A 12,587-nucleotide genomic window follows, 5' to 3' on the forward strand; every position below is an offset into this window, starting at 1 on the left:
TTGTTTGTCTTTGTAAATGGTAGCAAAATAAATGTGTTGCTTTTTAAAATATGGTGATGTGCAACTAGTTGCTTTATTATGATTTTCTCTCTTGCTTTCTTGACTGCAGTTTTATTAATGACTCAGTTGGATGTCCTCTGTATTTCTAGGTGGGTTGCCTATGAAAAAGAACATTTTAAAGGCCAGCAATTCTTGCTTGAAGAAGGAGATTTTGAAGACAGTAGTGCCTGTGGGGCATTAAGTGGTTCCGTCTTGTCTTTCCGGTACTTACAAGCTGTGAGTTAACCTCCTTGTTCTTAATTTTCTATTTTTTTTTTTTTTTTTTAGCTTTCCATGAAAACTGGATATGACCTCTGGTAGAACATAAGATTATAAAATGTTTCTAATACCTGAGAGCATTAAACTGAACGGCTTATGTGACTTGCATGCCTTTCTTAACTGCCATGATTAATATAGAATATTTATGTTTAGTTTTCATCCATTGATTCCATAATCATTTTTGACCACCTGCTTTGTTAGATGTATTGTGTTAGGTGCTGGAGATATGGTGGCCAGAGACTCAGTCCCTGCCTTCGCAGAGCAGGCAGTGTTAGGGTAGATAGCACCTATATAAATGTTTGATATTGTTTGACTGTAACTGGATTAAGCACAAAGTACTCAGGATACCCAGAGAAAGGTCACGTACTTCCCCTTGGAAGTAGAGAGGAAAAGAGGGCAGCTGAGTTGAAATTTCAAGTTTGAGAGTTAGCCAAGTGAAGAAATTTGGGGACAAGGTGAAGAGGAAAGACAGGTGTTTTAGCAAGAGGTTAACATATGAAAAGGCAAGGATGTAAGCCAGTGGTTCTCAGCTGGGGGTGATTTTACCTAGGGGGTATTTGGCAGTGTCTGGAGACATCTTGGACTGTTATGACTTTGGGGCGGGGGTGGTATGGCATGCTACTGACATCTAGCTGGTGGAGGCCAGGGAGGCTGCTAAACCCCTGCAATTCACTGAACAGCCCCCCACAACCACGAATCATCAGCCTAAAATGCTAATAGTGCTGAGGTTGAGAAACCCTCATGTCAGTGAACCTGGTGTGTTTTGGAAATGCAGCAAAATCAGGATATTAGGCAGAACTTTGGGAAGATGAATCCAGAGCCAGATAACGAAGGGCCTTATATGCCATGTTGAGGAGCTCACACTTTTTTTCTTGACCTTCTTGGCATGAGGTGAAGAAGGTAAGTAAGTCTGGAGGCAGGAGGTCTAGAATGTTCCAGGACTCCAGGCAGAAGCTTATGTTAGAGAGTTCTGCAGGATATCAGGGCTTATCAAATGTTGCTCATTTTTCTGACCAGCTCTGGAGACTTTTTCGGTGTGTGTTCAGAGGGGCATGTTTTCTCCTAATTGAGGAGTTATACCACTGCAGTGTATTTCCAAAATAATCTTTACCCATATAAACTCTAAACTATCTGGCATGGCCTCCAAAGCCTCCTTTAGAAGGAATTGATAATGAAGTGAAGGGTGATTATTGGGTCCACGTGGGCTTTGCATGAGCACAGGGGTTATGTGCTCTGTTCCTTAAGTTTCTGTCTGCCGGGGGCCACCAACACCACTGTTGCAAACCCTCACCTGGTCGGGCATGAGGAGCCTGAATGGGAGAGAAAGAAGCACAGGGAACAGGAGAGCTTTTTTTTTTTTTCCCCATGAGTGATCCTTGTTAGTAAGAAAGTGAGTTGGAAACCGGTTCTACCGAAAAGAAATGTAGCACAGTCCACTGAAGATTGGGCACTGAGTTTGCATGAGCCATGGATATATAGCTTTTGAGGTATTTAGTTCAAATTCTAATGTACAAGGGCCACGGGTTTTCTCTACATAGCTACTCCTTACTTGAGCACTAAAAGGCAAGCCAGACAAAACACGATACAGCCTTTTTTTTCTTTTAGGTCATTGTGACCACATGTGTCGAGGAAGCTAAGGGTTGTGATTCAAAGCATCTTCCACCTAGTATTGAGTAATTTTTAAAATTTTCCCTCCTGATTTAAAAAAAAGAGTTGGGTGGAAGTGTTGCTCCTAGAAATGTTCAGTAGTGAATATGATGGTATCTTCCAAAGATGGCTGTGACTAAAACAAGCAAAACAAAAACCCAAACCCCAAGATTTCACTAGTTGAACTCTCCCAATAGTAGAAAAGGTAAAAATAAAAAATACTGTGTAACTATGTAGCTAAAAATTTAGGAGATATTTGATATAGACAGTCTATGATAAAATACATTGGAAAAATTAGCAGAGATTGGCATGTCAATTACCTCTGCAAACAAAAGTTTTGGGTATTTACAAAAATGGTGACACAGTTTTTGTACAAATAAGTAAGACTTTCCCTCAAAGAAAATCTTTTTAAGTTAGATTCTTTAAAAATTAGGACTATGGGGCTTCCCTGGTGGCGCAGTGGTTAAGAATCCGCCTGCCAATGCAGGGGACACGGGTTCAAGCCCTGGTCGGGGAAGATCCCACAGACCGCAGAGCAACTAAGCCCATGCGCCACAACTATTGAAGCCCACGCCCCTAGAGCCCATGCTCTGCAGCAAGAGAAGCCACTGCAGTGAGAAGCCCATGCACCACGACGAAGAGTAGCCCCCGCTCGCGGCAACTAGAGAAAGCCCATGCGCAGCAACGAGGGCCCAACACAGCCAAAAAAAAAAAAAAAAATTAGGACTAGTTTACCTTGTAAAGATGTTAGCATAATCCTCATTATAATAATCCTAACATTTTCAGGTACTTATTAATGGCTTTACATGCATACTTGCACTTAATCTTCACAAAAATGAAGAGATAGAGACTCACGATTCCCATATTATAGATACAGAAACTGAGGATCTAAGATGTTCGGTACTGTGCCTGAGTGTAGAGCTGTGATTTGAGGGGCAAGTCTGTCTTACTCTAGAGCCCATGTCATATTACCCATTTTCCTTTGTTACAGAATGATTAGAGTAAAAAATTTAAGCACTTCAAGAGTGGAAAGCTGGAATCTCATTCAGCCAAAGGATTATTAGCATTTCGTTTATAGCTATAAATATATGGTTACTCCGCAGACTAATACACATGTATAATAAATAATTATTTACATACTTTTCAGATTATTTATAATTTAAATGTATGTTCATGAAAATGTTCTCAGATGAAATATTTTATACTCTCCAGGTATAGCATATAACTGGGGAGGAGTTCTTTTTTAAAAACCACTTTATTGAGTTATGATTGACATGTAAAAAGCTGTACATATTTTTTGTAGACAACTGAGGAGTTTGGGAATAAGTATACACCCATGAAACCATCACCACCATCAAGGCTATAGACATATCCATCTCCTCTCAGAGTTTCCTCATGCCCTCTTTATAATTATTATTAATTTTTTGTGCTATAAGACACAACATAAGATCTACCCTCTTTGAAAATTTTAAGTATATGACACAGTATTGTTAGAAATAGGATTTAAAGCTCTTGGGGTTGTCACCTATGTCAACCTGTGTGATTAGCAGGCAGAGATGATGTGAAACATCTTTTCCCCATGTAGACTCTCAGAGGTCTCTAACCCGGGAAGAGTGAAGCACTGCATTTATGATCTAAGCTGAGGGCTTCCCTGGTGGCAGAGTGGTTGAGAGTCCGCCTGACGATGCAGGGGACACGGGTTCATGCTCCGGTCCGGGAGGATCGCACATGCCGTGGAGCGGCTGGGCCCGTGAGCCATGGCCGCTGAGCCTGCGCGTCCGGAGCCTGTGCTCCGCAACGGGAGAGGCCACAACAGTGAGAGGCCCGCGTGCCGCAAAAAAAAAAAAGAAAGAAAAAAGAAAAAAAAAAGATCTAAGCTGAAATAATAGAAAATAGAGGACAGATAGAAAAGTTGCATAACACAATGCAGTCTTCTAACGTCCTGGCTGTAGTGTGTGGAACACTCTGAATCTGCGAAGGTCAGATCCTGGATATGTTCCTCAGGGATAATGTGATCTGTGTCATGGATTGCTTTGGAGAGGACAACCAGAAATGTGTTTTTAATTCCAAATGAGTTAGGCAGATATATTGACTTGGAGTTGATTATTTTCTAAAGTGAAAAGGACCAGAAGGAATATAGCAGTATTTAGACTCCAGGGATTAAAGAAGGAATTTTTATTCCTTGGCTTCCTCTATAAAACTTTCTTGGGATGCTTGTTTTTCCTCAGTTTCATACTAGCCTAACTTCTGGATTTGCTTTTGTTATGATTTTCAGACTTGGGGCCTCTTTTCAGATCTCTGAAACCAGGTGGTATGCAGCAGACACTGTTATGTCTCCTTAATTAATGGAGACACCAGATCTCAGCTGGTGTCTCGTATTACGCTGCCCACCCCTGGGGTTGTAGCGTAAGAGTTCCAGGGCCCAATGAGCTGAGGGATTTTATGAAATTTAAGAATAATCAAATTACTGATCCTTAAGACTTATTTTTGGTCCTGAAGCAACAGTTCGTTAGCTTGCTCTAATTGTGGGGAGTACTGTACCTGAGACCATATTAGACTACCCAGAGTTTTCACTGGATTTAAGTGCTTTAAAAATACAAAACGGAGTACAGATTTGAGGTCATTCCATCATTATTCATCCTTCTGGAGCAACAGAGCTCCACTTAAATCTGTGTGACTTTCAAAGTTATTTGATAAATTTACGTATTATGTAATTGTGCTTATAGTCAGAATGATAATAACCTAGTAACCTCACAGGACTTGTGTCCTGTTGCAGTCACCTCATGAGCAAGGCAGTTAGAAGTTTTGGTTTTTTGTTTCTGTGTTTTCTTGCATATTTCATCCCATACTTTGTACATCTGACCCTTGAGATTTAGCCCCAGATGACTGGATTTGGCTTGGAGTTAAGAGCTCTGAACAGCAGGGATACCACATTGATGGCAACTAGTCAACTGGATCAGATATTGTATATTTGGTAGGTTTGAGTGAAAAATGCAGAGAGGGTTAAAGCCAGAAGCCTGGCTCAGAAACATACTTAGAAAAAGATGGAAGGCAGAAGCTACCAGGCATGAATAAACAAAAGCAGGAGATTAAAAAAGAGAACGATGTCACTTAGGAGTCTGCTGTGGCCCTTGGCCACGTCTCTGGGAATGGTAGCCAGGGTAGGAAGGACACAAACTCAAGCCACATGAGTAAATTTATTTGTGAACCCAGTGCTGCCAGCACTTGTACTCGGCACTGGGTCCTGTGACAGTGGGTCCCTCCTCCTCTGCTCAGCTCCCGGCTGCATCATTGCCAAATGGCCTGTGCCTTCAGCCTGCTTCCCAGCTCACCCTCCTCACTGCCGCCACCCTCCCACGACCCACACAGTAGGGTTTGTGCAAATCAGTGCTCAAGTAAAGTCCATGACACTGTAGCACAAGTGATTTCTCAATGAAAAGGCACAATCACAGCACCTGTGCACATATCTTTGATTATCTTTGTCTTTGTCCCGTTTCACTCCAACGTGACGCAGTGACCCATGGTTTATGTCAACTTATTCCCACTCAATTCCTACAACCCTAACAGGGAGTAGAGAACAGTTATAGGGGCAGAGGAGATAAAAGCAGAGATAGAGCGTTCCAGAATCACCAGAGTAGGGGAGGAGGAGTCCATGTGTGAGAGCTGCTGAAGACCTGCCCATTGTCATGGGGCCTGACTTGGTCAGCGGCTGTTGATACCAGTTCCTGACCAGGACCCAGATGGGCGCCTTCAGTTGGCATTACCTCATTGTATTCTCACAGCCTCCTGGAGCTATTTACACACTTTCAGGTTGCAAGAAACGGAGGCATGTTCATGTTCCTTGGATGATGGAAGTTTATGTTGTCAATATAACCAGGTTTGTTGATGTGGCGCCCAGGCTGTAAAATGTCATTGGGGAGGCTTGTCCTGGAGACCTTAAGGCAAATGTCTTCTAGGATGTTGAAGCCTTGATTTAATATATGTACTCTAGATTTGTATCTGGAAAATGGCAGATCTATATCTGTAACAAGATAGATATAGACATCTATGTATATATGTGCACGTATATGTATATATATGTGTATATATACACATATATATGTAAAATAAGGGTTTAAGGGAGCTCAAAAGAGATAACAAGTGCAAGTGTTTTGAAAAGTGTTCTATTAATAAAATGAGGGGTGGTGGGAGTCATGAAGAGTAAATCCACCCTGCTCCCGGTTTTCTAAGAACCATGAGAAAGTAATGAAGGTGACAGGTGTTCTCAGGTTCCACATGTTTATTCTCAAGGAGGAATTGAGAACACAAATATGGGTTAGAAATTATTTTATAATAAAAATTTCTGGTAAAAAGCCTTTATCTTTTAAAGTTTCAAATGAAATTTGACCCAGCTGTGTTAGCAGTTTTTAAATCCTTCAAACTTGACAGGTTGTAAGTGCAAGAGAATTTTTTTTTAATGTATTTTCTTTCTCTCCTCATAGGTGCTTTGTTTTTATTAGACACTGTTTTGCTTGTTCATGTAAAATGAATGGTTATACTAGAAATCTTAGATAATATTTATAATAATCATCATCATAATGAGAAATTTGATAGTGTTTGAGATGTATAGAAGCTGATAACTTTTTTCCATAGGTCTAAGACTTGAGTTACACACAATGAAATATAGTAGGCAGAAAGGAAGAGTCTTTGTTTTGGGTTTTTTTTTTTTTAATTTACTTATTTATTTACTTGGCTGTGCCAGGTCTTTAGTTACAGCACGCGAGATCTTTAGCTGCGGCACATGGGAATCTTTTAGTTGGGGCACGCAGGATCTAGTTCCCTGACAAGGGATTGAACCGCGGCCCCCTGCATTGGGAGTGCAAAGTTCTAGCCACTGGACCACCAGGGAAGTCCCTCTTGTTTTGTTTTTTTAATGCATTCTGTATTTTCCATTTAAAAATATACCTATTATAAAGTTTTGAAAAAAATATAGGGTAGAATTGTTCAACTTCTGGACCCAAAGATAACCACTCTTGGTGTTTTCTTTTTTTTCTTCTAGTCTTTTTTTAATGAAAGTTGGGGTTTTTTTTGAGAACTTGTAATCTTACCAAGTTTATAAGTTTTAGTTTTTGTCCTACTGTTTCATCCTTACATTTATATCTGACAGTGATTAAGAGTTTAGAGTAGACAAATAGATTTGGACTCAAATTCAATCTCTGCCACTCAGTAGCTGTGTTATATCAGGCAAATTACTCAATTTTGTTAGCTGTAAAATGGGAGTGATAGTAATATAGTCACATTGGAAATAAGGCATGTAAAGCTCCTGGCGGGTAGTAAGTGTATGATATAATTTTTAACTGTTAGCTTGTTAAAAACTCTGCTTAATTGTATTTATTCCATCAAGCAGTGGATGCATAAAGGTTTATGTTTGTAAATCTTTTGGACATTTATACTTTTTACAGCTTTTCACTATAATAAATAATTCATCTTTGCATATAAATTGGCTATCATTTAGTTTTAGGAAACTTAAGAAAAAAGGAATTTCAGACTCAAAGAATGTAAACAATTTCAGTCGTTTAAATATATATCTAAATTATTTTCTAAAGTAGCTGTAAAATTTATATTTCCACCAGGAACGTTCCCTGGTAAAACTGGGTTTTTAAAAAGATCTTTCTTAACTTAAAAAGTGAAATTGTATCTGTTTTAATTTGAATTTCTTTACTTTTATTAGTGAAATTATACATTTGTTTGTTTTTAACAATCTTTTTTGTGAATTATGTGTGCCTTTTGCTGATTGTCAAGTTGGGTCTTAGAATTTTTCTGTTATTTTTGTTTTAAATATGCCTGACTATACGGAGATGTCCTCTGATTTTTAATTTTTAAAGAACAATTTTTTTGTCAAGCGGATTTTATTTTTTCTGTTACATTTAAGCTCATAAAATCCTCTCCCACAATGCCCACAGTACACTGTGTGTTTACTTTTTGGTTCATATGGCTTTTGCTTCTTAGGCACAAATGAGACTTTAGTTTCCTTTACAATTAGTGTTATATATGATAGTCTGTAAGTCCTGGCAATTTACTAACTGTTGACTAATTTCCAATTTCATAAAAATGTGTTTTCCTGATTAAAGTAAATTCAGACTTATTCTTTTTTCTTTGAAGTATAGAGGAGCAGTGACAATTAAAATTGTTTTCAGTGCCATTTAAAATTCTTCCTGGATTTATTTGTGTGAAAACTATCCCACAAGTATGTGAAAATTGCTAAAATACAGCAATCCATAAAACAAAATACCATTGTTCTCCTAAACTTTCCTCTTCCTCCTTTTAGAATTTCATAGAATCTTCTATCACGCTGTTTGAATCTGATCTAGAAAGTGGGAAGTTTATTGACATTACAAATCAGGAAGTTTCTGACTTAGAAGAAATGGGTTTTGGCAGTGAAACAAGATCCATTCATGTTAAAAGTGGCGTGTAAGTTGTTTCCTATTCTGAGAACCTAGAGCTTCTTTGGTGTTTAAAATTATTGGTTGCTCGATTCTGTGTCACCTCAGTTCTTCTTACTTTTTATCCTGCTAGATGGGTTGCCTACCAGCAGAAGTTCTTCTGTGGAGAACAATACATTTTAGAGAAAGGGAAATACAAATGCTTTTTTGACTGGGGAGGATCAAATAATACAATCATGTCAATACGACCTATCCACCTGGTGAGTTAAATGTGAACGTAACCAATGCCAGTGGCATGTAATGGCATACAATTGAACACATGGAACGGGCTTTTATAAAGTGGAGCTGTTGGATTATTTTGTATGTATCTATAGAGAAAATGAAACAGCATATGGATTTCTGCAGATTCCATAGAGAGTTAGTAGATGGCATTAGCACCCCGACGATTAGGGACTCTGTAATTTGATCAGTTCATTCACTCAGTAGCATTTATTTAGTGCCTTTGCTGTGTCAGACAGGACTGATCACTGGAGATGAAAGATGAATAAGACTGACCTGTCTCAGTCTCTTAGAGAAGACAGGCATGCACAATTGCTTATGGTATGACTAGTGAGGAAATGAAGTGTGTAGGCAGTGCTGAGGGACCAGGGGAAGGGAGAATGGAGAGCCTGGGGAGCTGGGGACCATACCTCTCCTCAAGAAGAGGATGCATTGAGTGATGTCTTAGAGGATAAAAGCACTTTTGCCAGGAAGGGAAACGGGGCAGAAAAGGCAGTTCACCAAGAGGGAATCATCTCCTCATGTGCAAAATTATGAAGTTATGAAAGAGTGTGGCCAGTGTGGTTAATAACAAACACTGCAGAACAATAGGGTGCCCAGGAGGTAGTGATGGGAAAGAGAATGTTGACAAGTTCAGACTCTATCTTTCTAATGGACTATTGGGGCACATTTTTCTTCTAGCTATAATATTACTCAAAATGAATTCGTAATAAACATTAAAATTATTATAAGCTAATTTAGTCGGTTATTTGAGGGTCCTAACCAGTTCAAGGAATCTAGTAAATTGGTCAGACCATATATTTCTTCATTTTTCAAAGGAGATTTTCAGCACTTTCAAAGACAACTGTGATTATACGATTATAATTTTTAAAATGTTTTAATATATGTTTCAGGAACCACTTGGGATAAATGAGCCTCCACATTTGGTATGTTTAAAAATATTCTTAACTTATAATTGTTAAATTGTTTACTAAAAATGTATGCCCATTCTCTCAAGTCTGTCCCTTTCCCTCAGATAACTTTTATGGGTCTGTATGGCAGGGCAGTTTCTATTGTCCTAGGAACCTGTGAACACAAGAGTGCCCATCTTGGTTACTGGTCATATTGGCCTGGATTTGTCACGGTTCCTTTCTTTTTCTCCTACTGGAGCTTCAGCACTGACCACTTTGGGTTCGTTTTGAACCTCTGCCACTCCTTCTTTCCTGTTGCCCATCCATTCTTCAGTGTCACATTCATATTCAGCACAGTACGTTATGCTGACTGGAGGAGCAAACTTACCATGGAGAAATCGCATGCTTATTATGTAAATGTATTTCTAATATCTAAATCACATATTTCTTAAAAGCACTGATAAAACTGCAACCCTGCTCCTTTATTTCTAGTGTGTTCATGGTTTGAAGGATTGGGTAATACTCTGGAGCCTAATGTTTGTTTATTATCCATTGAGGGCTAGAAATTGTGCTTAATTAGTGCTTCTAATAACTCTGTGAGGTCAGGATTTATTCCCATTTATTAATGAGAAAGCAAAGATTTAGAATTTAAGTAAGCGTCATTTCACACAGCTAGAAGTAGCAAAAAGAGGCATTTTTTTAGTATCTAATTCCAAGATTTTATGTCAAAGAAAGACATATCATGATATGAGCAGTACAACCATAAAAGAAAGGGGATGAGTTACAGTGCTTCCTCTGTCTCATTTTAAATAACAATTCAGAAAAATTTCTTCAGAAAACCAAATACAATGATTAATTTTAAATATTTGGCATTTGCTAGTTTTACATAACGCTGAATCTTTTTCTCTGAGTGTGTATGTTTTTTGTGTTCATGTCAGTGTTTATATATTTCAAATCAGCTTAGTTTAACTGTGATTCTGTTCACAATGCTTCCAGGTTTTATTATTTTCCGATTAGCTCAGGCCTATTGGGAACATTTCCTCTCTGAATATAACTCAGTTGCTGTTCTGGAGACACTTCCTGCCAGATCTTTACTTTGAATCTTAGAAAACTCCAACTGTGGACTTTCAAAGCGCTTTTTCACATGAATCAACACAACATGAGTAGATAAAGAGGTAAACCAGGATAATTCCAAACTGCACATTCTCTGAGTTTTAAGTGCAGATAAAAAAATCACATTCTTTTAAGCTCTGTTTTTCCCCCTCCTACATCCCTGTTCTTTCTTATGAACTTCCTTGTTTGGGGCGGATTGCTCAGAGGATTTTCTTAATAGTATTTACAGTCCAATTTGAAGAGAAAGTAAGCAGCAGCAAACACCCAGTGAAATTGGCCCTGCTTATTTTTCTCAATATAGCTCAGCCATTGCCTTGTGAAATAAAGGTCTCTGACTAGTGTATGACAGCTGGATATTTGGTAACATGCAGACAAAGCCTCCTTAGTTTACCCAGTATCGAAGCCCTTATTATTTCCATTGGACCAAATATTCAGAAAGTTTTGCTTGTTTTCATTTACCCAAATAAAAACAAACAGATCTTGGCTGGAGAGTCTGGTTCCATTCAGTAACTAGAAGGTATTTTCTCCTTCGCAAGTAGTTGTGATAGTCAGGTTGACAATGCAGAAGCTGTGTTCGTATGGGGTAGTTAGTTTCCCTATCTAAGGTATAAGGAGGAAGTTACATCTCAAGTTCAAGTCAGAGAGGGAATTCTTGTGTGCTGGTGATTTGAAAGGAAACCTCAAGCAACTTAAGAAGGGAAAAGCCAGAAGATATATGTGTGTAGAAATTAATATATAGCATGAGAGTTATGCTAATAAAAATATTATTGCTGATGTGTAAGCATATTATGATGATATATGTCTTTTTTGGGACACAGAACACCACCTTTTATTGAGAAGATTATTTTTTCCTGTGGCTGAAGATTGATCACCAAGTCTGATTGCCAACTCACAATATTTGATACAATGACAGGACCATTATAGAGTTCTTCATAGTTAGCAGCTGGCATTTTATTTTTGTTTTTATTTTTTCCCAAACAAAACAAAAAACAAACAGAATGTGGATTATGTTCATAATGTCCTCATCTCTCTCTTTTAGCAAGTCCTGAACATCAGAAATCTCACTAGATTAAATCTTATAAAAGTGAGTTTCATTTCCAGAGAGGCTATAGTCAGGCATCCATTCTCTAGAAATTCTAACCAGTTCCCCACTTTGACCCAACCAAGGACCTTTCTTTCCTGGAATCTTTTAAAAGTCCATTTGCAAATATAATTAGAAGTTTGGATTTCTTTAAGTACTGAGCCTCTGTTCCATTTTATACATGATTCTAGCTGAGAAAGAGCAACTGAATATTTTCTTCTATTGGATAATTTGGCCAAATTGAATTTCAGAGCGATCACAGGATCTTTAACAGTGGTGGTTACTGTTATCATGTATGGAGGATAAGAAAACAATAGTTTTAGTCAAATATCAGTAAGATTCAGGAGCAGTAGAGGAAAACATTTTTTTGGTACTACGACCAGATCATTTTTGTAGAATCCAGACACCAGAAATACTCAGGAAGTAGTACTTATCTAAGTAAAGAAAGCCTTCTATGAGTAAACAGGGAAGTAAAATTATTATAGAATATGTAATGGATGTGAAAACTACATGGCACTGCATTATGAGACAATGTGATGTAATGGAAGAGTGGAAACAAAACTGTTGTTTGTTTAACAATCAGTACATTTATTTGAGGGCAGTCCAAAGGGCTGCAGAAAGTCTTGTTTAGACAGGATAGAATGTTTCTCAGAGAAATTATTTTAGCATTGGAATAAATAAAATTACATTCAAAAATTATTCTGATATTGTGGAATAAATTGAGAAAGCACAACTGTTGTTCAGTAATTAATAAGTTCTTGAGGTTTTAGTTTGTCATATTGAAGAACTATGACATCTATTTCTGTATATCAAATGAAAAGTACATAGTAAACAAAG

General features: G+C 38.1%; 1 protein-coding gene across 1 annotated transcript in view; it reads left to right on the forward strand.

Moving 5' to 3' along the window:
• The window catches only part of CRYBG3 (crystallin beta-gamma domain containing 3), a 115,290-nt gene that overhangs the window by 62,456 nt on the left and 40,247 nt on the right, over positions 1–12,587 (forward strand). Inside the window, exons 12-15 of the mRNA XM_081235087.1 lie at positions 150–276; positions 8,273–8,415; positions 8,521–8,647; positions 9,560–9,592. Coding sequence (XP_081091213.1) covers positions 150–276; positions 8,273–8,415; positions 8,521–8,647; positions 9,560–9,592 — 430 coding nt within the window. The remainder of the gene's footprint in view (positions 1–149; positions 277–8,272; positions 8,416–8,520; positions 8,648–9,559; positions 9,593–12,587) is intronic.

This window comes from Mesoplodon bidens, assembly GCF_964165515.1.
Source record: "Mesoplodon bidens genome assembly, chromosome: 5".
NCBI classification, from domain to species: Eukaryota; Metazoa; Chordata; class Mammalia; order Artiodactyla; family Ziphiidae; genus Mesoplodon; species Mesoplodon bidens.